The sequence below is a fragment of the Equus asinus genome, chromosome 1 (assembly GCF_041296235.1).
Source record: "Equus asinus isolate D_3611 breed Donkey chromosome 1, EquAss-T2T_v2, whole genome shotgun sequence".
Classification (NCBI taxonomy): Eukaryota; Metazoa; Chordata; class Mammalia; order Perissodactyla; family Equidae; genus Equus; species Equus asinus.
The window spans coordinates 206247219-206273933 of NC_091790.1; the positions used below are offsets into that span (position 1 = coordinate 206247219).

Consider the following 26715-nt stretch of genomic DNA (forward strand, 5'->3'; position numbering starts at 1 on the left):
TATTTTTTTCAGTTGTGGGTCCTTCTAGTTGTGGCATGTGGGATACTGCCCCAGCATGGCTCGATGAGCGGTGCCGTGTCCATGCCCAGGACCCGAACTGGCAAAACCCTGGGTAGCCGAAGCAAAGTGTGCGAATTTAACCATTTGGCCACGGGATTGGCCCCCAAACTTTTTTTTTTTTTTTTTTTTTGAGGAAGATTAGTCCTGAGCTAACATCTGCTGCCAATCCTCCACTTTTTGCTGAGGAAGACTGGCCCTGAGCTAACATCCGTGCCGGTCTTCCTCTGCTTTATATGTGGGACGCCTACCACAGCATGGCGTGCCAAGCAGTGCCATGTCTGCACCCGGGATCCGAACCAGCGAACGCTGGGCCACCGAAGCAGAATGTGGGCACTTGACCGCTGCACTATTGGGCCAGCCCCTGTTCCAGTTTTTTTTAGTGAAAAATCTGACCGAATTCAGTAATAGGCTGAGAATTGATTTTTTTTTTTAACAAATAGTCTGCTGCTACTAAAAATTAGCAGCAAGCACATTCCTCATGGTGGAAAATTCTATAGACATAGACATAGGTGAATGAAAGCAGAGGGGACAGAAAGGAAGCAAGGACGCAGAGCGCATTGCGGGGGGGGCGGGGACAAGGAACCCCTGTCAGCCTGGGGGTAGGAAGCAGCTTACCCGGTAGAAGGGTTCAAGGGTAGGGTTGTGAGGGCTGAGGGACTAGAAGGTGCTCAAAGGTTGGAAAGTTTCCTGGGCAGTGGGAGGAACTGACCAGGAAGAGGTGAAAAACTGCCGAGGGTCATTGGTGGACCAGTTAAAATGAAGTATTAGCTTTAGTGATTCCAATTCAGGGTCAGGAGATGTTTCATCCAGCAGCACTCAGCAGTGTGTAGAAAACTGGGACGCTTGGCTCCGTCTGTGGCCCGTGTGCAGGCTGGGTCTCCTGCAAGACAGGCAGCTGGCAAGAGAGGGAAGTAGGGACAGGGAAGATGAAGTTTCTATACTGAGGGCTCATTAAAGAAGCCTTTTTCCATAGAGATTTCACATTTTGGCTGAGACAGAAGCATAGAGTGAACATTTTCCAAAGAATTTGATGAACTATGGAAGTTTGTGTATGATATGATGGTTTCCAGAATTAACAGTTCTGAGTTGGATGTAGACTCTCATTTTCATATCTAAGTCAGGGGAAAATTTGGTTTTTTAAAATCCCCAAACTTAATGATTTCTATAATATTTATATTGTATGGGTTGATACTTCTCCTGCTGCATTTTTGTCATTTCACGAATAAAACGAACCCTTGTGGGAGTTTTAACTTGTTTTTCTTGAGTATTGAAATCTCTGATTTTAAATTTATAGAATGGTGTCACTTTGGGCATATTAATGTCCTGAGTTGCAGTTTCCTTGCCTGTGAAACAGGAAACGCGCCCCCCCGACCCCAGGTGTTACTGTGCTGTGCATTCGTGAGCTCAGGTGGTTAAGGGCTCTGCACAGGGCCTGGTACACAGTGCGTGAGCCACAGGTGGTGAAAGTCACTGTTGTCCTACCTGGGAACTACTGGACCCAGGAGCCTCATCAGGCCTTACTCTGAAGTAGCGGCTTGTAGAGCTTCATTACTTAACTGGCTCATGTTTGTTTCACAAGGTTGTTTATATAAATCCTTTGCAAATCGATACCGTTGTTGCTTAGTCACCATATGGTGGGGAGTTCGGGAGCACTGGCTCACATTCACACAGGCTGAGAATCCTTGATAAGTAGAAAGAATTATCTCCCACTCTTGTTGCTGATGCTCGGACATGAGCCTTGTTTCGGAATGCGCCTGCCCAGACTTTGGCCTGGGCTGTGACTCAGTTCTCAAGTCTCCTGACCTGGCTTCCGCTGGGCTGGAAGACCAGCCAGAGAAGCAAGAGAATTGACACTCAATCCAGGTAACCCACCAGGTGAACACCCACCGAGTCCTCGACCCTGTGCTTCACCAAGCTGTTCCCAGGCCTCCCTCTCCTGGACCCATCCAGTGCCACCTGATACCCAGCATGGTAGACACATCCACAGATTCCATTGCACTTTGGTCCAGCGGCAGCCCAGGTTCAGGACTTGCTCTTTCAGCTTGTTGCGCGATTCTGAGAACACAGACACACACTGTTCCCAAGAGTCGGCTTGGACCTTGGGGGCTGTCCAGGCCAGTTCCTTTAGACCGTCCCGACGACACCAGTCCTCTTGCTGATGGGCCCCTTCTGTACCTGAGGGGCTTTCCCAGAGCTTTTCACAGGTGCCATTCCATTGCTGGGATCTACCCCACTCATGCATAGACAGTCCTGTCATTGTAACCTGATGCAGACCAACACACACCTACCTACTTGACCACAACTCAAGTATTTGAAGAGAGCTATTGTTTATTATCACACTTTTTTTTTTGCTGAGGAAGAGTCACCCTGAACTAACTTCTGTTGTCAATCTTCCTCTTTTTTTCCTTGAGGAAGATTAGCCGTGAGCTCACATCTGTGCCAGTCTTCCTCTATGTTTTTGTATGTGGGACACCACCACCACAGTGTGGCTGGTGAGTGGAGCAGGTCTGCACCCAGGATCCAAACCTGTGAACCTGGGCCACTGAAGCAGAGCATGCAGGACTTTAACCACTTGGCCACGGGCCTGGGCCCTCTTATCACACTTTAAAGGTCAAAAATGTATTTCCATTTATCTTCAGGTAGGTGTTTTTTACTATTTGTAAGCCAAAACTTCATGAAAAATACATGTGTTTCCTTTTTAGATTTCTTTTACCTTTTATATCCAATAGCTTGTTCTAGGCTGTGGTGTTTTCCCCTCTTAGTGTCTCAGGAGTGTGGTTTTAATCTGTGGGTTTTGCGTTTCTCACTGTAAATTGCTTTAATGAACTGTAACCGTCTCTCCATATTTATCTGTTTGACCCTTTTTCCTGGTGTCCCCTCCCCCAAGCTGTTTAATGGAAAATGGGTCTTACCCAGGGTGTGCGTTGCTAATCTGTGTAGTCAAATTGCGTGGGTTAGAGGCAGTGTGACCAGCCAAACCTTGCCGCAAACCAGAAGGCAGGCAGCTTGTTGTTTCCTGTGCCACTCTAGGAAGAATGGTGTAAACATTTTTTTTGAAATAACAACAGGACCTTGATTGCTAACTTATTATCATACAGAAAGTTTTGAAGATTTTTTGAAAACACCTTTTGAGATACATGTGTATGTAAGAAAAAAGTTGATATATAAAACTAAAGACAGAATACTAATGCTATAGTTTATAAATAAATACTTTATTAATAAATCTTCTATTTAAGTTACCCGGCAAGATACACATACAGATGCACACCATGTATTTCACTGACTTCAAAAAATAAGAATATTTTTGAAACAAGAGGAAAGAATGTGGCAGTGGAAGAAAGAGGCAAGTCCATTGAAACTCCTAATGCAGATTTAATAAGTAACCATGTATGATAGCCTATGCTATTAGAAATACTTTTTCTAGCATATTATTATCATAGTGAAAATATAAAATATCAAAAAATATCCATATCAAAGCATATCAGTAAAGTATCAAATTAACCTTATTGTACATTTATTTATTCTACATTTATTAGGGGTAAAAATCTTTCTAATTTAGTATGAATGTATACAGTGTGTATTCTCACTTATAAATCTTACATTTCTCAGTTACTGATGGTTAGTGCTTTGATCGTTATCTTAACTGAGGCCTTTATTTAGAGTGAGAAGTGACATTCCCTAATGTCAAACATTGGTAAGGTGGGGATTTCCTTGATCTCACCTAAAGTAATAGACAAAGACTACAACAATTTAAGCTTTGGAGCTTTCTGTTGAACATGTTTCAGTAAGTCCCTAATATCTGTGTTTTAATAAAGATGTGATGTTTGTGTTTAAACATAATTTTTTTAGTGCCATATAGCCAGTGGTCTTTCAGGTTTGTGGTGTGTATACCAGTGTTCATTTTGCATTATTCTTACAGTGCCATGGGTAGAGCAGACTTTGAAGAGAGAAGGACGGCAAATGTAGTTTGCAAAAGCATTTTCAGTGTTATAAAGTGATGTCATATTTAGAGGGAACAGCTAATTGTATTAGTAATAAAGTGACAGAAAGGGCATTAGCATTTTAAGTATATCAGAAAGAAGTATGATTTTAAAAAGTTGATAAATACTGGCTGAGTTTCAAAGAGTGAGGTGTTATTAAATGAAAATTATTTTTATGATATGTATAATTAATGTTCTTTCTGGAGAAGTGAAAAAAAATTGAGATTTTCTTAAGCAAATGCAGCATTTTTAAAAAGTCCCCATGAGTACTTGAAAGGCCAACTGAAAAATGAAGTTATTTTAGTTTGTCTCTCTGGAGTTCTGCTAGTGACATGTAGTTATTGAAAAACGTTATTAATCTATAGGAGTTCAAAACTTTTCGTCCAATGGAATCCAACTGTGTAATATTTCTTTTGTAGTAATGTGGTTTCTAAATGTTTCGCATTTTCCTGTTTCGTCAGAGATTGCCGATTTCTGTAATGGTACAAATTCGATATATTTTTCTTCTTTTGAGGTAAAGCAACTTCATAACTGTAGCTTATGGTTATGTTGAAAAGGTAACAGAATGGAGTGTTTGAGAAGATCAATGTTAGGAACATCGAAAGTAGACGTTTAGTCTTTTGGATTAATGGGCAAGAAGGTCAATAATTGCATAGATTTCACTAAGCTTAAAACAATGTTCTTGTGGTGCTGTAGCAACATTAAAACATGGAATTAACTGTTAGATGCTGCGTTCTGATGTTTGACTGCTTCATTACACAGAACCACTTATTTTGTAACATGTAGTTGTATATCTGGGATGGGGGCTGCAGAAGATCAGTTATGATGTTTTCATCCAAGGTGGAAAACTTGGAACTTTGTATACTTTTCTGAAAATTACGAATTATGTTCCTGCCTTTCATCCTGTTTTCCTGTTGTTCTTTAGGGCCCTCCAGAATTTCCACAGCACACACCTGGACCTGTCCCCAACAATTTTAGCCAGCCCCCACGACTTCCTCTTCAGGACCAGTGGAGAGCCCCCCCCCTGCCCCAGGATCGAGACCCTTTCTTCCTAGGAGGTAAAGGATGGTGCCGAGTAACGGAACAAAGCTGTCTGGTGTGATGTGCCTAAGCGCGTCTTTCTGTTAAACTGAGAATAGCTCCCAGTAGATTTTGTTAAAAGAGCATCACATTTTTGTACCATTGCGCTTCTGCCTGTCATTTCAGATGCTAAGATTGGATGTTATTGGTATCTGAAATGTGAAAATCTCATACAAAGGAAGAAATCATCTATAGAAAATGACTAATCAAGCAATCTAGAAATAGTGGCAAAATCTAGAATTCTTTTCGAACATTTATATCCTGCCACCACTTGTAATTTTTGTCTCTAGTAAGATAGTACATATAATTGCTTTTCCAAGAAGTGCGTGTACCATATAACCAGAAGGTAATGGTGCACTACTGTTCAGTTTCAGGTGAACCAAGGTTCCCGAGTCATCTCTTCCTGGAACAGCGAAGTCCCCCTCCACCGCCACCTCCCCCTACGCTTCTTAGCAGTAGCCATCCTGTGCCCACTCCCAGTCCCTTACCATTCACTCAGCCTGGCCCAGCGTTTAATCAGCAAGGACAGCAGCCAGTGTTCCCGCGAGAGAGGCCTGTAAGGCCAGCCCTCCAGCCTCCAGGTCCAGTGGGGATTCTTCACTTCAGCCAGCCTGGGTCAGCAGCCACACGGCCTTTCATCCCTCCTCGACAGCCCTTCCTGCCCGGCCCGGGACAGCCCTTCCTGCCTGCCCACGCACAGCCGAATCTGCAGGTACGCCTCCCGAGTGAGCTTCAGGGACGAGCCTGCCTGTGGCATTGTGTCTTTGCATTTCATCAAATGAAGTTGCACATTTTTATTCCAGTCGACTAAGATGTGGAGATTATTTAGAGAGTAAGGATATTAATCTTACATGTACAGTTGATTAAAGACAACTTTCTTGACAATATTGCTTATCTCCTTAATTGTAGGAGAAATAGGAAAATTTTCTGGGAACTGAAAAAAGTCAGTACTAAGATTTTGCAAAGGATATACTGCTAATAGAATTAGGACATGTTTTGATAATACCTTTGCTCATCATTGCAAGATTCTTAAAAGTTTTACCAATGGCAATAAAGTTCTTTGTCAAATTATGTCCCTGCAGTATGTAGCGGAAAGATGGTTTGCATGGAGGGAGGAAAAAAAGTGCTGCTGTTCCCTCATTATTTGAAAGATTTGAGTGCCCTCTGCTGATCGGTTGTGTTTCATGGGCTGCCTTGAGTTTCTGTGTTTTCTTTGTTACCCAGTATTTCTTCTTGTACTCGAAGTTTGCTATGAAAGTATGTAACGATGGTATGCTTGAATCACCTGTTTAGAAACACATAGGCTATATGTCTAACATGAAAAAAGGAAAGTTATTACTTAGGGTGTGAAAGTAGGATAACATGTTTTTGCATTTTTCCTTTTTATTAAAAACCTAGAATTAATACATCTCCATTGCAGAAATATTTTAGTATAGACAAATATTTCAAAAGGAGACTGATCTCATCGTCCAGAAAGTCACCACTGGCATTGGGGCACGTGTTTTCTGTGTTTAGTGCGTGCCTCCTCATCACCGTGCCTTTTTGTTTCTAGTTAAACCCGTTACCCTGATCTTCTCATGTGGGTGAATTACCTTTCGCGGCATCGTTTAAAGATGCCGCCTGAGTCTGCAGTTGTGCTGTCGCTGTTTGTGCACGTGTTTGCTGGTCTCAGTGCTGTGGCTTAGAGACGTGCAGCAGCGTCCTCGCGCTTGTGTTTGCTTACTGCTTCAGCTGTTTCTGTAGGACAGATCCCTGGAGTTTTGGGATTCAAGGGATTTAGAGCAAATATAAAATGTAAGAGAGTAGCTTTTGGCTTATTACTGCATTTAAGATAATATTATCAAACAAATCTAAAATGAAGTTTTAGTACCACTTAAAGTTGCCTTCTGGTGTTGGGGTTTTTAAGGAAATGACTGAATTGGAACGTAACTAGTACATATGTTTATAAACTGTTTCTCTTTCTTTTGGCATGGAAGGGGCCCCTGCACCCCCCGTTGCCCCCTCCACACCAGCCCCAGCCCCAGCCCCAGCAGCAGCCCCCGCTCCAGCCCCAGCACCAGCCCCCGCTCCAGCCTCCGCCGCAGCATCAGCCGCCGCCGCCACAGCCGCAGCACCAGCCTCAGCACCAGCCGCAGCACCAGCATCACCACCACCTCTCCGTTCCTCCCCCGCCGCTCATGCCCATGGCTCAGCCCCAGTTCAGGCCGCACATGCAGACGGCCCAGCCGCAGCCCAACAACGGGCGGATGCAGTGCCCCCAGCGCCAGGGGCTCAGGCATGTAAGTGTCCGCTGTCTCCAGCTGTCTTCAGCAGGGGTCTTGGAAGTCTCCGAACTTTAGGGGCAGTGCTTGTGAGTTGGAATATTTTCTAATTCTGGTTTAATTAATGGAGCATGTGTAGTACATTTTTCTGAAGTGAATGTATTTTTCAAAAGCTGCTTTGGCAGTTGATTTTCTTGACTACAGAAATTAATAATGTCCCTTTTGTGCCTGGAAGACTGTATGAATATCATTTGCTTCAGCGTCTTACTTTCATTTATCAAGGTATTCCTGTAGTGACAAGTGATATTATGAATTAAGAGACGTAACTTTAGAAAGTACTTTTGGGTGACGGTCACTGCCTTTGCCAGTGGCTTACTTTTGCTGCATGGATTCTCTGTCTCCTTGAGCTCTGAATGAGTGAGGGCATGAGGTCAGGACGAATTCATTAGATACCCTCTAGTTCCTGGGATACAGCAGTGACCAATGAGACAGGTTTCCTGCCTTCATGGAGCTTCTCTTTAATTGTGGGAGCTGAACAGTGCATTTTTGTGTGAGGTTCCACTCAAGTACAATCAGCAAATGTGTGGATTGTTATGCCTCGAAAGAAGCTGGGAAAGTGTATTGTTTTAAAAATAAAAGACGGTAGTCATTATTGCCTTGTTCTCTATTAAATAATGACTGTAAAGAGGCTAATGGTAAGAGTTCTAGGCTATAAAGGTGAGAGAGTTGATTTTCCTTTTAGTACTGTCTCTTTTTGACCTTGAGCTTCAAGCGTGTTATTTAGCTACTTTTAATCTCAATTTTTCTCATACCTGCCTCTTTCTTTCCTAACGTAACATTGAGACTAAAATGATAGAAGAAATAAAAGATTTTGATATCTTGGAGGAGTATGCTTTGTAACCTAGGTTTCATTTTGTTAGAGCACTGGCAGATTACATCCCCGGCTTGTGCCCTCAGACACTGATCCAAGTGATCTCGGGGCTAAATTCTCCCCCAGCCATCTCTCGCATCTATAAACTCCTCTAGGAGTGGGCACTGTGTTAGGAATCCTGAGGATGAACATAACTGAGAATTTCCTCTTGGATAAAACTTTGGGCCATCTTTCTCAACTTCAGGAAGTAGTTTTTCTTAGGATGTTCATGTAATGCTTGATTCTTTTATTGTTCCCCCTTGAGTTTAGGGACCCAGTAAAAGTGGTGATGCCATTAATCCAGCCGACTCCTTGTGTAGACAGATGCCTTTTTTTGGCCCTGTCAGTTCTGTTAAGACTGTTAGTTCCTATACTGTACTCCCCTGGTGTAATTTCCATAAAGAGGAGCTGCTCCGTAGGCAAGCATGCTACCTTCCCCAGTCCCAGTCCTTCACGGCAGGGCGTGCTGCCGTGTCCAGCAGGAAACACTTAGACAGAAGCGCAGGTGTTTGCCGATGGGAACAATAGCCACTCCTCAAAAGAGAAGTGACTTACTAGTTAGAACAATTTCTTTATGTTTTTATCTAATATTGTGCCTTTTTATGTTCTTTCTCCCAAGTTTCCAGTTGTAATTAGAATTTCTTTGTTCTTACGATAGAATACGACTTCTCAGAATGTAACCAAACGACCAATGCAGCAAATGCAGCCAACTGCTCCAAGAAACAGTAATTTGCGTGAGTTACCGATAGCACCGTCACACGTGATAGAAATGAGTAACAGTCGTTGCTCCTCCACACCTGCAGCTCCAGTAAAACCTATTATCAGCACGTCACCACCCACGAGGCCTGCCGTGGGGTCCAGGAGCGCACAAGGGAAGACTGAGGTGAAAGTCAAGCCACTTAGCCCCGTGGTTCAACCTAAAGAAGAAGTGAAAGCAGAGCCAGAGGTGGGACTTTTTCATTAAACAATATTTGGTCTCAAACAGAAAGCCTTATAATCAGCTTGTACCTTACTTCATTCTCATCCAGTGACTTATTCATGAAATCTTCCCACTTTTTTTCATGGGGGTCCTTCTTTTAACCTAATCCGCCGTATTCGTATAAGACACACTTTCATTCTCACTGATTTATGATGTTATTAAATTACGTATTATGATAAATACGATTGTATTTATATTTGTACAGTTACAGTTGTATGCTGTAGAATCTGTATATATTGGGGCTTAGCAAACTGTTTCTTTAAAGGGCCTAAAATAAATATTTTAGGCTTTATAATCTAAGCTATCTCCTGTAATTACTCAGCTCTGCTGTTTTAGCACAAAAGCAGTTCAGCAGTTGTTAGATCAATGGGCATGGCTGTGTTCCAGTAAAACTTTATGACAGAATCAAGTGTTTGGCTAGGTTTGGCTTGTGGGCTGTAGTTAGCCGACCCCTGATGTCTGCTCTGGTGTTTGTCACTTTTCCTTGTTTTACACTCTGAACTTCTAGAAGATAGGACCACTTTTACTTTTGGCTTTTAAATTAGATTTTTGGGGGGTTTTATTGTTTTGAATTGTATATAGTGTTGCTGATTTTTGAATAGGTATAAATGTTGTAAGAATAAATAATAAATGCAAGTCAGTGTTCTACATGGTTTCCAGTTGAGATCTTTGCACTTTGATTTGATTTTGGCCACTTGATGATTTTTTGCTTAGGGGTGGCTCAGTATTAGTCAGTACAATATTGGTCATGAACTTTTTAATTATCTCTTGTTAAATATTAGTAAAATCTGTGGCTAGAACAAACCCCTTGAGGCCTTGGTCTCCTATAAAAGAAATGAGTATGCTTGTCTGCTGCTTTTATGCCATCAAGATTCAGTTTCAGGCTGTTCCCTAGAAATATAGCTGCAGAGGTTGGGCCGCATCTGTCACACACAGGTTCTGAAGAAGCCTAGGAGTCTAGTTTGGCGTCAGTTAGAAACACGTCTTTGGAACGATGCCCTGTTGCTAACATGGGACCCTGAGCGAGTTACTTCACTTCTCACAGCCTCGATTTCCTTCACTGTTGGGCATGTGTGCCTGGGACGTGGTGAAAGATGAGTGTGTGGAAGTTATATTAATACTAATAAAAGTGATATGCAATGTAGTAATAAGTATCACGTGTTAATATGATAAAAGAATAATGGCATGAAGAGTTTCTCTGGAGAAGAATAGGCAAGTTATGTTTTCTTAATTATATCAAAAGCAGTTAATGCTGGTTTTATCTTTCAATCACTGAAATTGGGGCGGAGTGGTCAGATTTTCTTCTAATAAATTATTGTAGCAGTTGTACTGTAATGTTACCAAATCAGAAATATAAATATAAAGTCAAAATATTGAGTTAACATTTATTAAGATCTTATTAGAAGGGTGACATTTTTGGTTTTAAAATAATGTGTGAAAGAATAATGTATGTTTACAAACTAGATTGGGATAGTTTATAAAAAAGTCTTTGCTAAAAATTTTTTCCTGCTTTTAGTTTATGCAGCTTTTCCTAACTTCTGTGTGTAAACTGATTTGGTTAAGAAAAATTGACACGTAATAGCTACATAAAATGAGAAAGTGGCTGTTTAGGACACCACTAGCCACGTCTGGCTCTCCCTTTCATAAGAGGTGATTTAAGCAGACTTCTAGAGAAGTCTTCCTGTAGCATCAAACAGGTGCTTTGTGCCTGAAATGGAATTTGCAGTAGCCATGGTACAAATTGACTGTCTTAATTTGTTTGCTTTTAATTTTCTGTGCACATAAAATGGGACCCGGAGTAAAAATTTGTTTTAATATAAATATATTTATTTAAATTTAATTAATTTTAATTAATTAAATAAATATATTTAAATTATTTAATAATATTTTTTTCACTAATATTTATTGTTGTTTGTCTGCTTTTTTTTATTGAGTTATTGATAGGTTACAATCTTCTGAAATTTCGGTAGTACATTATTGTTTGTCAGTTGTGTTGTAGGTACACCACTTCTCCCTTTGTGCCCACCCCCCCACCCCCCTTTCCCCTGGTAGCCACTAATCTGTTCTCTTGTCTACATTTTTAAATTCCTCATATGAGTGGAGTCATACAGGATTGTCCTTTTCCAATTGGCTTAACATAATTCCCTCAAGGTCCATCCATGTTGTTACAAATGGGACGATTTTGTTCTGTTTTACGGCTGAGTAGTATTCCATTGTATATGTATACCACATCTTCTTTATCCAATCATCTGTTGATGGGCACTTAGGTTGCTTCCACGTCTTGGGTATTGTAAATAATGCTGCAATAAACATTGGGGTGCATAGAACTTTTGGTATTGCTGACTTCAAGCTCTTTGGGTAGATACCCAGTAGTGGGATAGCTGGGTCGTATGGTAGTTCTATTTTTAATTTTTTGAGGAATCTCCATACTGTTTTCCATAGTGGCTGCACCAGTTTGCATTCCCACCAGCAGTGTATGAGGGTTCCTTTTTCTCCACAACCTCTCCAACATTTGTTACTATTAGTTTTAGATATTTTTGTTATTATAATGGGTGTAAGGTGATATCTTTGTGTAGTTTTGATTTGCATTTCCCTGATGATCAGTGATGATGAACATCTTTTCATGTGCCTATTGGCCATCAGTATATCTTCTTTGGAGAAATGTCTGTTCATGTCTCCAGCCCATTTTTTAATTGGGTTGTTTTATTTTTTTGTTGTTGAGTTGTGTGAGTTCTTTATATATTATGGATATTAAGCCTTTGTCAGATATATGACTTGCAAATATTTTTTTCCCAGTTAGTGGGTTGTTTTTTTGTTTCAATCCTGTTTTCATTTGCCTTGAAGAAGCTCTTTAGTCTGATGAAGTCCCATTTGTTTATTCTTTCTATTGTTTCCATTCTCTGAGAAGACCTGGTGTCCGGAAAGATCCTTTTAATACTGATGTCAAAGAGTGTACTGCGTACATTTTCTTCTAGAAGCCTATGGTTTCAGGTCTTACCTTTAGGTCTTTGATCCATTTTGAGTTTATTTTGGTGAATGGTGAGAAAGAATGGTCAATTTTCATTCTTTTACATGTGGCTTTCCAGTTTTCCCAGCGCCATTTGTTGAAAAGACTTTCTTTTCTCCATTGTATGCCCTCGGCTCCTTTGTCGAAGATAAGCTGTCCATAGATGTGTGGTTTTACTTCTGGGCTTTCAGTTCTGTTCCATTGATCTGTGCACCTGTTTCTGTACCAGTACCATGCTGTTTTGATTACTGTAGCTTTGTAGTATGTTTTGAAGTCAGGGATTGTGATGCCTCCCGTTTTGTTCTTTTTTCTCAGGATTGCTTTAGCAATTCGGGGTCTTTTGTTGCCCCATATGAATTTTAGGATTCTTAGTTCTAATTCTGTAAAGAATGTCATTGGATTCTGATTGGGATAGCATTGAATCTCTAGATTGCTTTAGGTAGAACGGACATTTTAACTATGTTTATTCTTCCAATCCATGTACATGGAATGTCTTTCCATCTCCTTATGTCATCATCCAATTCTCTCAGAAAGGCCTTGTAATTCTCATTGTATAGGTCTTTCACTTCCTCAGTTAAATTCACCCCAAGGTATTTTATTCTTTTTGTAGCGATTGTGAAAGGTATTGTGTTCTTGAGTTCTTTTTCTGTTGGTTCGTTATTAGAATATAGAAATGCTACTGACTTATGTAAATTAATCTTATACCCTGCAACTTTGCTGTAGTTATTGATTACTTCTAAGAGTTTTCCAGTGGATTCTTTGGGGTTTTCTATATATAAGATCATGTCATCTGCAAACAGCGAGAGTTTCACGTCTTCCCTCCCTATTTGGATTCCTTTTATTCCTTTTTCTTGCCTGATTGCTCTGGCCAGGACCTCCAGTACTATGTTAAATAAGAGTGGTGATAGAGGGCATCCTTGTGCCGTTCCTGATTTCAGGGGGATGGCACTCAGTTTTTGCCCATTGAGTATGATGTTGGCTGTGGGTAAAATTTATTTTAATATAAATAAATTCATTTAAATTTAATAAATTTAATTTAAATAAATATATTTAAATTACTTAATAATAATATATTTTAAATATATTTAAAAAAATTCTTTTTAAGAAGTCTTCCATTTGTTTTGCTTAGATAAATGTGGTTTATTTTCTTACCTTCATCTGGTGGGTAATGGTTAGTACAGGACAGACCTATGTGGAAGTATTTCTGCCTATATTCTTGAACATCTTTTACCTCCTCCTGGATGGCCTGGGAACAATCCTAGCGAATTTGTGTGTTTGAAACAGCAGGCCCTCTGGACTTGTTATTGTGTACCCATTGGTCTGCCACTCCCCCAGTGGCCTTGCCCCAGGCTTTTTGAACTTTTAGCCACTTCTTGCTGTTTTCTGTCTGCCCCTTAATGTCTCTTCTTGCTCTGTACACCTACCTCTGTAGCCCTCATCTGCCTTCAGATTTGCTCTTTCAGATCTGTCCTAGACTTTGAAATTAGGTAACAGAATTGGTCAGAATTGCGTCTAAAGTGACAAACAAACCCTAATAAAGGCCCGCCTCTATGTCCTGTAGGTCAAGTACACAGTCTCTGTGGGCGCTTGCCAACTTCAGCTGCATTTTGGTCTTAAGCCCTAGTTCTTTTTTTTGTTTTGTTTTTTGGTTTCTTTTGAGGAAGATTAGCCCTGAGCTAACCACTGCCAATCCTCCTCTTTTTGCTGAGGAAGACTGGCCCTGAGCTAACTTCCATGCCCATCTTCCTCTACTTTATATGTGGGACGCCTACCACAGCATGGCGTGCCAAGTGATGCCATGTGTGTACCCAGGATCCGAACCGGTGAACCCCGGGCCACTGAAGCAAAACATGTGAACTTAACTGCTGCACCACCAGGCCAGCCCCTTAAACCCTAATTCTTAACGTTTATTTGTTAATAGCTGAATTCTAGTTAGATTAAATCTTATTACATTCTTTTGTAAAGGCTCTGTAGATGAGGATACCTGTGATTTTTTTTTTTTAAAGAAAATTACAATTTTTAACAAATGCTTAGCTTATAATAAACTTTGCTCATTGGATACTGGACTTTTTCAAAGATTTTTTTGATAGACCTTCAGAATGGTTTGGGGCTGGCATATTAAAGACATTCCGTATATACCATTAATATTCCAATACTGCATTTGGCAGCATTTTGATTCTGAGGAGAGTGCATGAGTTCAAGGTCAGAGAGATTGACTTCTGCTGTTCATTATAACCAATTATTCTGTGACAAATGAGTTTGAGATCAGGCTGAAAATTCTGTACGAAAAATCAATAGTTCTAATCAGGCCCTTTCAGGTCATTTACACCCCCCCCCCTTTGTTGGTTCGTCAGAGAAGAGCCAGATAAAACCTGTGTGACAGCATGGCCCCCCTGCTGTGGCCATTTCCATTCAAAACGTATTTTGATATCTTAAATGAATAGTTTAATTGGTTTCAAACTTGTAAATGAGTGGGAATTTACTCGTTTTTAATATTGTGATAAGATTTTTGAAATTAGCTTTAGCTGTGCAATTTTTTTCCCCTCCCTAGAGGAGGGAGCTATACTTAAAGGCTCTAAGCAGATTTTGAATGGCTTCTTTCAAACCCTGAATTAAAGGGTATTTACAAAGTGCATTTTCTTAGTTTGGTGATAACAGACTGGAATGGTCACCTCCAGTCTCCAAAGTAAACTGTTCATATTTTCTCTTTCAGTTTCCTGATGAAGATGAAGAAACGAGGTTATATCGCTTAAAGATAGAAGAACAGAAACGCCTCCGAGAAGAAATCCTGAAGCAGAAGGAGCTACGACGGCAGCAGCAGGCTGGGGCTAGAAAGAAGGAGCTGCTCGAGAGGCTGGCGCAGCAGCAGCAGCAGCAGCAGCAGCAGCAGCAGCTCTATCCACCCTCAGCCCCTGCAGAGCAGGAAGAGCAGACGTCTTCACCATCACCCACCAATGGTAACCCACTGTTACCCTTTCCAGGTGCGCAGGTCAGACAGAATGTGAAAAACCGACTTCTCGTGAAAAACCAAGATGTCACTGTTTCAAATGTTCAGCCCAAAACATCCAATTTTGTGCCATCTGGTGCTAACATGCAGTATCAAGGACAACCGATGAAACCACTGAAACATTTGAGACAGGCCAGAACTGTACCTCAGAGTCCAGCTCAGCACAAAGTCCTGCAGGGAAAGCCTGTGGATGGGGAGGGGCCGCCACCCCCCTCACAGACTGCTCGAGTGGCGTCCCTCCAGGGCCGGCCCCCGGATGCCAAGCCCGGCACGAAAAGGACCGTCATGCACCGGGCAAACAGCGGTGGCGGAGATGGGCCACACGTCAGCTCCAAGGTCAGGGTGATTAAGTTGTCAGGCGGGGTAAGTTGACAAGGTTACCATTGCCTCTTTGAATCTGTGCTTCACTTAGAATGTCCCCATTCCCAGAGAAGGTTTTGAAGAAAGGGAAGTAAAAACTGCCTCGGTCACAATCATGTAGACCAGCCTCTGCCTGCTTGACGCTGGCATAGGAATTGTTGTTTGCATTCCACTTCCAGCTGGGACCATGTTGTGCCAGTTGTCTCTCTTGGGTCTTGGTGAGAGGCCAGTGTGACGATCCCTAAATTAGACGTTTCTCGGTCTTAGCTTCTTTTTGTAGACAGTTTGTGATAGAATCATCGTTTGTTTTAAAAATAAAGTTTCCTTTACCGCAAAACAAACAAATTGTTATGTATAGCTTCACACCCGGTGAGCAGCTGTGGGCAGGGCGGGGCGTGGGGGGCAGTGTGCTATGTGTCTACTTTTAAGCAGCATTCTTCCAGAGACTGTTTCTGATCTTCTGTTTTCAAGCTAATTTCCCCCGTTTGAAGGGAAAGAAAGGATTAATAGAATTCTGAGGTGAAATCGTGTATGGTTTTACCACATGCTTTCAAAGGAGGCGCACAGTTCGTTTCTTCCTCTCCTTTTGAACGATGCGTGTGGAGATGGGGCCGGTGAGGCGCAGTAGTCGCGGTTCCCACTGCGGTTTGGATGTGCTCAGTGTTTAGAGTTGCTGCCGGTAGATTTCCGGTGCAGAAGATTCTCCCGGCACGAAGCCATCTGTAGAACACCCACTTCCTCATCCTGCCATGTAGTCGTTACTTATGTAATAGAAGGTAGCTCTCGTCTCTGGCTTTGATTCCAGTGACTTCTACAGCAGATGCTATATAGTGTGTGTAATTGGTGCACTCTGTGACAACGCTTCCTATTGTGTGCAATTTGTATTATAAATTGAGGAAGAAAGGGGAAGAACTGTAAGACACAGGCTAGTTAGAGCAAACCAGCTAGTGATGAGTACATTAAAAACCACAAAATATTTACAATAAAAAAGAAAATGGCCTCTAATTGTCAGTCTATCCAAGGAAAGTAGTACCGTGTGGGGCTGCGGGGGAGCACGTGTGTGGCATGGCATCCTTTGCTGGACTGGATTAAGTACAACTCATCATTAGTTGATTAATTAGTTGAGTTTTAGTTGCTTTTATTTCCAGGTTTGTAGACTAAGAATGTGAAGCTTTTCATATGCTGTAAGAAAACTTTTGATAGTATAATATAAATTAGAAATTCCATATTCAACAGGACTTAAAATTTTATTTTATTCAAATCTGTTGTTTCTTACCTCCATTCATTGCAATTCAAAATGTTGATAAGCAGATGGCATATATTATATGAAATTATTTTAATATTGTATGAATTTGTTAAATTTAGGTGAGAACCCAAGCGTTCATGAGTTTCCACAGTGTCTATAGCCTTTTGCTTTTGCCCTTGTTTAAAGCATATGTAAACATAGGAGGGACACGGAGCCACGTTTAGGAATGGGACTTTTCCGATGGCAGCCACGGCGGTGCTTTGTGCTAGCTGGTGTGACAGGAGGGCCACGTGCACAGGTGGCGAGAAGGTGCGGGGTGCGGCTCTGCTGTCCAAGAGCAGCTTTCAAACCAGTGGACACCTTTCTTTTAAAAGAATTTATCTACTTAAATTTTTGCTGTCTTTTTCTCCAGTGGCAAAAACGTATTTTTTATATCAGACCATATGCTAAAATCATGCTATGTAATTTTACAATACGCAGAAGAACAGCAGAGGAATTGTGCCTGAAAATAGCTGTCTGACAAAGTGTGGAATAGCTTTTTAGCTCTCTTTAATTCTTAAGTATTAAGTTAGTTTACCAGCATGTTTTGTATCTTAGAATTTATCCCATCAATTCCTTTAATAGCGTGTTGGCAACTTTTGACTTATCAGAAGATAAATGCCTCATTTGTATCTCCCTGAACCAGAACAAATAGTATTTCGCTGTCAGCCTTGGGGTTTTTTGTGGGTAGGAACTATTTTTAGGAGAGCATGTTCATATTGTGCTTATTTCAGGCGATGCAAAAAGGAAACAGTTCAGTGCTAAGTGTGCTCACATTTCTTCTGCCGTCCGTCTCAGTCTCTGCTGCCTCTTCTCCTTCCCTCTGGCATCTGTGCCCAGGGCTGCTGTGGGGCCAGCCCTGAACTGCTGGCACCCCAGGAAGGGTCTGACGGGCTTAGCGTTCAGTAGGATTCGCTTGTATGTCATACCTGTGCAGAAGATTACTTATGCATTTCGGGTTTATAATTGCTTGTTTAATAAGAGCATTTTATTTGTCAGTTCATGTTCTTGCATTTTGCTATAAGCCCTGGATTTCTTTACATCCTGTTAGTACAAAAATACAATATATGTATTATGTTTAAGGTTTCCTAGAAAGATTTACTATGGAGAGTCAGTTTTATTTCCTTCACTTTTTTCTCACCTAAACTGGTGCCTAGCGTATTTAATTAAATTATTCTTGGCATTGAGTCATCTCCTCGTTCTCGTGTGGTCTTGAGACAGGACGCGGGCCTACTGCAGTCGGTGGTGCCGTTCAGAGAATACGCCCTGGTGGTGACCACAGGTCAGCAGGTACCCCCCAGGGTGGTTACGGTTACGAACGCAGGGTTTTCTTGGCTCTCTTATTCTGACGAATGACTTGGGAATATCTTACAGGTAAACTAGGTTTCTCTAGGTCTGCTTTTACTGTGAGGTGACTGTGAATCCATGCAGTTCTCTTTTGTTATTTTCCGTATTTCATTATTTATATTCGGATCATTTATCTTTGGATTTTGAGTATTTTGAAAAGTGAAAGAGCTGGAGTCTTAAGACAGTTGGTTTTTTTGTCTGCCCTTTCAGTAATTGTATCATTTTTAAAGTGATTTTTAATTCACCCATATCATTCTAAGAGAATTTCTATTCCTTTTATATTGTTCTTCTTTGTTAGAACTAATGCATTACAGACATAGGGGAAGCATTTTCCAGCGTCGCTGTCTGGGTTTAAAGCTTGAGAGTGATTCTTCGCTTTCGTCAAGGGCTTTTTGTTGGCATCGTATTTGTTACTGGTCATTGTGGATTTCCTTTTCATGGAGTATAGAGATGGAAGCTCTCCCTCGCCAGGACAGTGCGCTTACATTTGTACACAGTGGTGTGATACGGTAAAGACAATGTGGCTTTGGATGAGGAAGACCCATGTTTGGATGGTCATCTTTTATTTATTGTCTTTGGGATCCTGGACAGTCATTTCATTTCTCTGAACCTCAATCTCCAATCTCTAAATGGAGTTACTAAGGTTACTTTGAGTAATAAGTAAATGAAACCTCTGACACATAGCAGGTACTTCAAAAATGTCCATTTTCTTTTTAGAGTGCTCCTAAGTACCCTTCTAGAAATGCATTCTGTGATTTTTATGCCGTATAATAGTAGTAGCTACTGTTTACCGAGTGTTTAGCATGTGCTCACAACATCATTTTAAGGTCGATGCTGCTATTCCCATTTTATAGGTGAGTAAATTGAGTCTCAGAGAGGTCGTGTTAGTAGCCCAGGGCCACACAGCTGCTAATTGGTAACAGCTAGGCTTCTGAATCCTGTGTTTTTTACATTATTTATAAGTTATTTTTTTCTGCCGCTTTTTTCCAGTTACTTATTTCTTGATTAGGGATAATATTCTGCTGTTTCCAATGAGTATATAGCAGTTGGAATTGATTCAGAAGATTTTTTGTGGGGGTTTTTAGAATGAGGATGATGATTAGGTTTCATTTTGCTTGCCCACCCCAATTGGTATTGCCTAACTAGAGAGCATGTTGAGAAGGATTTAGGGGCATGAAACAGTGCTGTGATTGGTGATAGCATCAGCCGTGGAGATGGGACTGGAGCCTGGTGGCTGGGTTTCCACCCTTCGTGTTCTAGAATGTGCGGAATGGTTTGGTAACATTCGAGGAAGCATGTGGCCGCTGGCCTGGTAAAGTGAGTGATGGTTTATCCTGGCTAAGTGTATCTATAACTTGCTGTGTGCTCAGTGTGTGTCTTTGAACATTTCTGTGTAAATCAAATAGGGGAATTTGAAAATTTAAAGAGACCTTTTGATATGAGGCTAATCAGTCTATGTCTGTGAATTTGGGGTTTTTCACACTCATTTTATTGTCTGGGTTTGTTAAGTCAGACTACAAAAGGAACAAATTAATGCTGTTTATAAAGAGTGTTAGATATTGGCAAAAGTTGCTGCTTAAATTTCATATGCTTCCCTGAGTATTATTTATATAAGTAATCTACTTAAAGAATTGTATTTGATGGAATGGTTCTCTTTTTATTACTTAAAATATGGAAATACTTTCCATTTGCTCATTTCTCAGAAAGCTTCTTTTAAGTATTTAATTTTCAGAAACCGAAAGAGCAACCTTTTAAATCATAATTTTGTTCATAAGCAATACATAAATAATCTAGAAAAACCATTCGCGTAATAATGGAGCAAATATAAAAATATGAAATGTTAACTTAGTGTAGCCTTGCTGTAGTCATCCAGTCATTCTTTGTGATTAAACATCAGAAAAAGGAATTAGAACAAGCACACGCCACGGGAAATTCCTTTACTGAGGAATTCACTTAGCCTGCAGCTCTGTCTTCTGGTTTAGGGGAAATGGGGAGCCTTTGAAGTGTTTGCTGCCTCGTTTCCGCCCGTCTGTGGGACCTTAGTTACCTGGCCCAGGTGTACCCGGGTCTCCTCGGGAAAATGAGGCTGGCGTGCTCCCAGGTTGGTTGTGAGGATTAAAGGTTGTAACACGTATGAGGCGAGTGGCACAGGGCCTGAGCACATGGTAGTGGCTGGCTCGGTGAATATCACTACCCTTTCCTTTTAGTTTAAGGAAGAAAAAATGGCTTATTTAGAGTGGCAGTTTATAGTGTTCTTTAAGAAAATGAAAGCAAATTCGGAATTCAGCTGCTTTATTCTAATCGAGGTAATGAAAATTTTAAGAATTTGGCAGCAAATTAAGTAAACAGTCCTTTGTTCTGCTGGCCACACCGAGAAATGAAAGCAGCACAGAATGCCTCAGCAGGAAAGCCAGCTGTCCGAGCATGATACTCTTGCGTCTCCTTTTTGAAAGGCTGTCAGAATGCTGCCTACAGAAGGTCCCAACTTATTTGTGTGAGCTTGCTTTTGGGGGTTGGACGGCATCGGTGCATTTCTTCCCTTCCTACCTACTCGAGAGTTATTCTCACATTTTCTCTAGAGAGGCGGTAGAGAGGGGAGATGTACACCCCTGATCTTTTTTGTGGAGTGGAGGACATTTTATTTTGATATAATTTCAAACTAACAGAAGTTAGAAAAACAGTATAAAGAATCCCTGTGCTTCTGTGTCAGATTTCACCAGGCGTCTATGTTTTGCCACGTTTGCTTTATCGTTGTCTCTCTTTTCCCCTTTTACACATGTGCGCACACACACACATCATGCACCCCTACCTAATTTTTCCCAAACCATTTGAGAGTAGGTTGGAGACACAGTGTATTACCTCAGAACACAGATATTCTCTTACAAAACCACAGTTGTACAGTATGACAAATCAGAAAATTTAACATTGATACAGTACTACTCTCCAACCCACAGTGCATATTCAGATTTCCTCACTTGTCCCAACAGTGTCCGTTATAGCCATTTTCCCCATTCCAGGGTCGAGTCCGGGACCACGTATTACCTTTTAGTTTCCATTAATCTGGACAGTTCCTCAGCCTTTGTGTCCCTGACAGTTTTAAAGAGGAGAGGCCAGTTATTTTGCCAAATGTCCTTTGCTTGGGGTTTGTCTTGTGTTTCCTCACGATCAGTTCACTCTAGGCTTTTTTGGCAGAAGCACCACAGAAGGATGTCGTGTCCTCCTCAGTGTGTGCTGTTAGGAGGCATACAACATTGGCTTGTCGAGTAGTGGCATCTTGACCGCTTGAGTGTGATGGTGTTTGCCAAGTATTTCTACTGCAGAGTTACGATCTTGCCCTTTGTAATTGATAAGTAACTTATGGGAGGATACTCTGAGACTATGTAAAGATCCCATTTCTTGTCAGATTTTCACTGTTTTTAGCAACAGTGATGTTTTTCTAATGCGGACACTCCTCTGTATTTTATTGGTTATCATGCTCCTTCTCTGATAGCTTTCTCTTTGCCCTGGCTTACTCATTTGTTCATTTATTTACAGGAATATGGGCTTATGACTTCTTGTTTTATCCAGTGAACCATTACTATCATTGTTCGTTTTGAGGTTGAGTTGTCCCAGATTGGCCAGTGAGAGCCCCTTCAAGCTTGCCTGTGTCCTTTGATGCATTTCTGTCATTCTGTGAACACATCCTTCCTTTCTGGTGCAGGAAGCTGTTCAGGCTCATCTTGTAGCACCTCTGCCTCAGCCCTGCTGTCAGGCCTGCCTCCTGGTGTTGAAGAGCTGGAGGCCAGATGTGCTTGTTGGGTGTCATTGCTTCTGGGCCCCTCAGTGCGTGTCTAGTCCTTCTACAGTGAGTTCCAAATACAGAAAAATGAATCAGAAAGAGATGGCCTGAATTGGTTGGATTCTGCTGTGTATTACATTTCCTGAAATGAATAAAGAATACGTTTTGCTGCATTGAGTTCTTTTTTTTGAATTATTGTCATAGTGTGAGAATTCCAAGAGAATTAAACGTCACTATTTAAATATTAACAATGAGTCTGTCTGTGGACCAGGGGGCTAGGCAAGCCCTGTTCTTTAGGTAGCGACTGAGGCCAAAACTACTGACAGGGAGGGGAGGAGGGGCACGGTAGGTCTCAGAGGGTCTCCTCTCCATGGCAGGGGTAGTTGTGGGCTTGGCCTTTTCAGGCATCTGCAGTTGTATTCTGGATTTTGTTTTGTTTGTTGTGCATTTTATCAAGGCTCGTTGACAGCTACAGCCAGCTGGCACTGAAACTTCCTCTGTTGCTGGTGGGTAAGGGTCATCCGTCGGTGCCAGCAGTGTGTGAGTGAGGCAGCTGTGATTGAGACCGCCACAGCACACAGAACCTGGGGCTGAGGAGCTCTGTGTGCATTAGCACCTGCTTCAGCTGCGTAAGAAAGTAGGAACCACTCAACAACCCAGGTGCTGTGCAGGCTCCAGGACAGCATCGTAGGTGAGAGCAGGCGGTGCAGGGTGCTGCAAGTAGCATGAGGAGGAACCCTAAAGCAGTGACTGCGTGGAGAGGCAGAGATGACTGGGTGAAGGAGGGCAGGGGAGGAGGAAAGAGCCTTCTGGGCAGAGGGGGAGAGCACGTGCAGAGGCCCTGTAGAGAGAGGGCACAGCTGATCCCCTAATGGACAGAGTGCAGAGAGCAGGTGAGTCTGGAGCCTGGCCTTTAGGGGCTGTTGTAGCTTTTGGATCTTGGTCCTTGGCGTAATGGAAGCCATTGGAAAGTTTTAGCAGAGGGATGACGGGCTAGTATTTGAACCTTGCTTAATTTTTAAAACAGTCGCTATTTGTCGTTTTTTTCTCATGTTCTGACTTCAATGTTGATACACAGAAAGGCATAAGGTACACCTCCTGAGCGTTGACTTGAGAGACAAACAGAAGCATTCGCCCTGGAGCCATCTGTCACCCTTTGGAGACTCCTCGTCTGAGGAGGTCACCCTCGCCACCTCCCGTTCTCTGGATGTGCCCTGTGGTTTCAAGCCTCTGGCCACTCGCTATGAAGGTCTCCCCGCCTTGTTCCACACACGGCTGCTCCCTCGTTCTTGGTATGGCGCCTGCGCGTGCTCTGTCACACCTGTGGTGTGTGACCTGTGGTTTACGGAGCCCCGTCTGCTCGTTACTGCTGCTGACTGCGGCTGGCTTTGCTCTTCTGTTCATTTTTTGTCTCCAGGATTTAGGACAGTTTCAAGTATATTATAAATATTTAAGAGATATTTGTTGAAATAATTGATAAAATGTCTTTTCCCTTTAAAAATAATAGAGATTGCTTATGGTTTCTTTACTGAAATTTCAAAGAAGGAGTTAGCACAGTGGTTTTTTCCCCAAATACTTCTGATTATAAAAGTAATAGCTGTTTCCACAACTAGAAGGACCTGCAACTAGAATATACAACTATGTACTGGGGGGCTTTGGGGAGAAGAGGAAGAGAGAGAATAAAAAGATTGACAACAGATGTTAGCTCAGAAAAAAAAGAAGTTAGCTCAAAAAAAAAGTAATAGCTGTTTATTATAGACATTTAGATGGCATCAGTAAGCAAAATTTGGAAAAACCAAAAATAACGTTACTCCTTGTTATAAATTTTTCTGGCCATCTTTTCATGCTAAAATTTATGGTCCCCTCCCAAACTCCCTTATTCGATTTACAACATGTGATCGTATCGTACATCCGTTTGGCTGCCTTTTGGGTTGGGTTAAGAGGTGAGTCTGCAGGCCAGAGCCCTTCTCGTGTATGGGACGTCACCTGGTGTCCCGGTCTCGGGCTGGGCCCGGGTGCTGAGGTGGTGCAGCAGGACCAGGAAGAAGTGAATCAGGTGGAGGTGAGTTGAAAATGAGGCAGGAAAGGACAGAACTGTGATGGGCTTGGGTTCGAGAAGAGTTCTGGGGCACTGAGTGTAAGAGGAGCTGCTTTGACACAGGGCAGCCAGGAGAGGCACTGCTGGGGAGAGGCAGCTGCACCCCTCCGGGGAAGGAGAGCCCAGACTCCCACCTTTCGGGCCCTCGTCTGCGGTTCCTCGCCTTGCAGTCCCTCTTACCCTGCAGTCCTGTTGGTGTTGGGGTCAGGAGAGTGGCCCAGTGGCTGGTTGGAGTCAGGTCTGATGCTCTCCCTGTTAGAGGTGCTAATGAGCAGTAAAATGGCCAGAAGGCAAAGAGCAGGAGAGAGGAAGAGAAATGGGACACGAGTCTTGGTTAATCACTTACTTGATAAGATGTACATTGTAGAATCTTCCTTCTGGAGGACCAATTCTTGTACACAAGCATTTGTCACTAAGAGCTATGAAACGCTTTAGTGGGCAAAATTGTTAACTTGCAGAGAAATGACTTTTTAAAGCATTCTTAAACAGGTGGCCTCTAAATTTGGGCAAAACAGACGATGGTTCATTAGAAGACAGAAATCAGTTTTAATGAATCAGAATTTCTACACGTTAGTTAATGGGTTTTTTTAGAGGTGTGATATTGGGGAGTGAAATAAGTGGTTGGATCAGAAATAATTCACCTGGAGTTAGGAATCAGGCTTTGCTAACCCGCCCTCCCCAGCAGGAAGGGAATCTGCTTTCTCCACTGTCTCGGATAACTTCCCTCTCTTCCCTCTCCTAACTGGGAACAACTACCAAAAAGAGGGCCTTGATTGTCTCCCTGGGGAAGTCACCCAGCCTACAAAGTAGGTCCTTCTGAGCTGCTCATCCTGGGCAGGTTGGTAGCTCTGTTTTCCAGAGCCTGGAGCCTCACCCCCAAGTGGGGGCTCTTGCTGGGAGAGCAGAGTTCTGGGACCCCCGATGCTTGATGACGTGCAGCATGGAAAGGCCCCGGCAATCTCACTTTTCAGCCATCCTTTCCTTTTTAGGCTGGTAGGTTTGTGCACTAGAAATTGGAGAGTCCTGGGATCCCCTCAGATCCCCTCAGAGGCTCAGGGCTTTGGTGAGTTCCTCCAAAGGCCAGTTAATTTTTGCTTTTTAAAGATTTCCCCAAACCCAACTAATCTCAGAAAGGTAGAATGTTAACGGAGAGCTCTTGGATAATTGCCACGTTGTCACCAGCTATAGAATCCCATGTACATGCCAATCGAATCTTTTTCTCAGGAAGCCCGAGCACTTACGAGAGCTGTCTGCCCTGTCTTTTTAACCTCATGGATTTTGATTCAGTTCAATCTGTGTGGACCCATTACTGGAATTTTGTAGGAAGTGTTTTAGATTTCAGTTGTTTTCATGTTTTGTATGCTTGCCATATGTAAGGGTAATTTATTGTAGAGAGGAGACGAACACTGCAGGTGTGAAATGTTCTCACCTCATGTCATATTGTGACAGTTGAATGAGGGAATTGACCTAGGAACCTGGATAAGAACGGTATCCTGTTTATTTTCTTTTACCTTTTCTCCTTTAAACAGTGGTCTTCAAAGACACAGTAGAGCCTTAAATGTATTTATATTTAGCAACTTCATGTAGCATGCATATCATTTATTGTCCAGGTTCTGAGTGAGCTTTCTAAAGATTACAGGGCCAGGCCCAGCATTGTTGTAGTTAATAGAAACCTGTTCCGTGAGGTCTGTGGGCTGTAAGATCAGCGGCGTTGCCGTGACAGTGAAGGAGGCCTTATCGAAAGGAGGATTCATAAGAGGCTGCCCTGGGACCCTAACCACTGTCCTTCTGTGTGTCCTGACAATGTTATCTGTCCTCTCAGTACGGAGTATCAAATGTCTGTCATGAGTACAGAAATTAATTTAATGTCACCTGAAGACATGCAATTAATCTTTTAGAGGTTTTCATAATACCTTTACAGAAAGAGTTGCCAGTTTGGCGGATTTGGATTTTGGGGTTTAGAAGAAGATAAGGAAAATTAATTTTTCATCAGGGTTAATACAAGCTAGCAGGGCCACAAAGGCTGAGAAAAATGGTTGGGGAATTTGTCAAGTGTTGTCACTCTAGAATAATGCTGCTTAACGTCTGATAGGTGTAATCAAGAGTTGAGATTTCTGTAGAGCGGGATTAATCAATTTGCTCACTAGTGAATGCAAGTCAGTGATACCACTTCTTCCTGGGGTTTAAGAATGAAAATAAGATTTGATCTGTCAAATTGCAAGACGCCCTGACAGTATCAATAGGCATTTTTATCTGTACATTTAAACCATTTGTTATAAATAAATTTGTCCTCCTAATGTTGGTGGCTACAAATCTCATTTTTTGTGGAGATTAAGCTGATAAAAAGTATTCCCTAAGCTTACTTAATTCAGGTAGTGCCTTATATTTAAGAAAAACTACTCTAAAAAGACATTTTTATGGTATTTATTAAAAGATACTCATTCATGCAAAAAAATCAACAAAATATTAGACCAAACTTCTTTTCTCCTCATTTCTATTAGAGGAAGTGAAAAATATTTAAAATCGTATCTAAACACACTGCCGTGCAAGGAATTCCGAAAGT

General features: G+C 41.9%; 1 protein-coding gene across 4 annotated transcripts in view; it reads left to right on the plus strand.

Moving 5' to 3' along the window:
• Nucleotides 1-26715, plus strand: part of RBM33 (RNA binding motif protein 33) — a 132562-nt gene that overhangs the window by 82204 nt on the left and 23643 nt on the right. For 3 of the 4 annotated variants that reach the window (XM_044765671.2, XM_044765670.2, XM_044765672.2), the window contains exons 10-14: nt 4966-5098; nt 5489-5832; nt 7097-7399; nt 8950-9237; nt 14991-15647. In XM_044765671.2, coding sequence (XP_044621606.2) covers nt 4966-5098; nt 5489-5832; nt 7097-7399; nt 8950-9237; nt 14991-15647 — 1725 coding nt within the window. Of the gene's footprint in view, nt 1-4965; nt 5099-5488; nt 5833-7096; nt 7400-8949; nt 9238-14990; nt 15648-23132; nt 23347-26715 lie in introns of all 4 variants that reach the window. The other variant, XR_006523736.2, reaches the window with a different exon arrangement.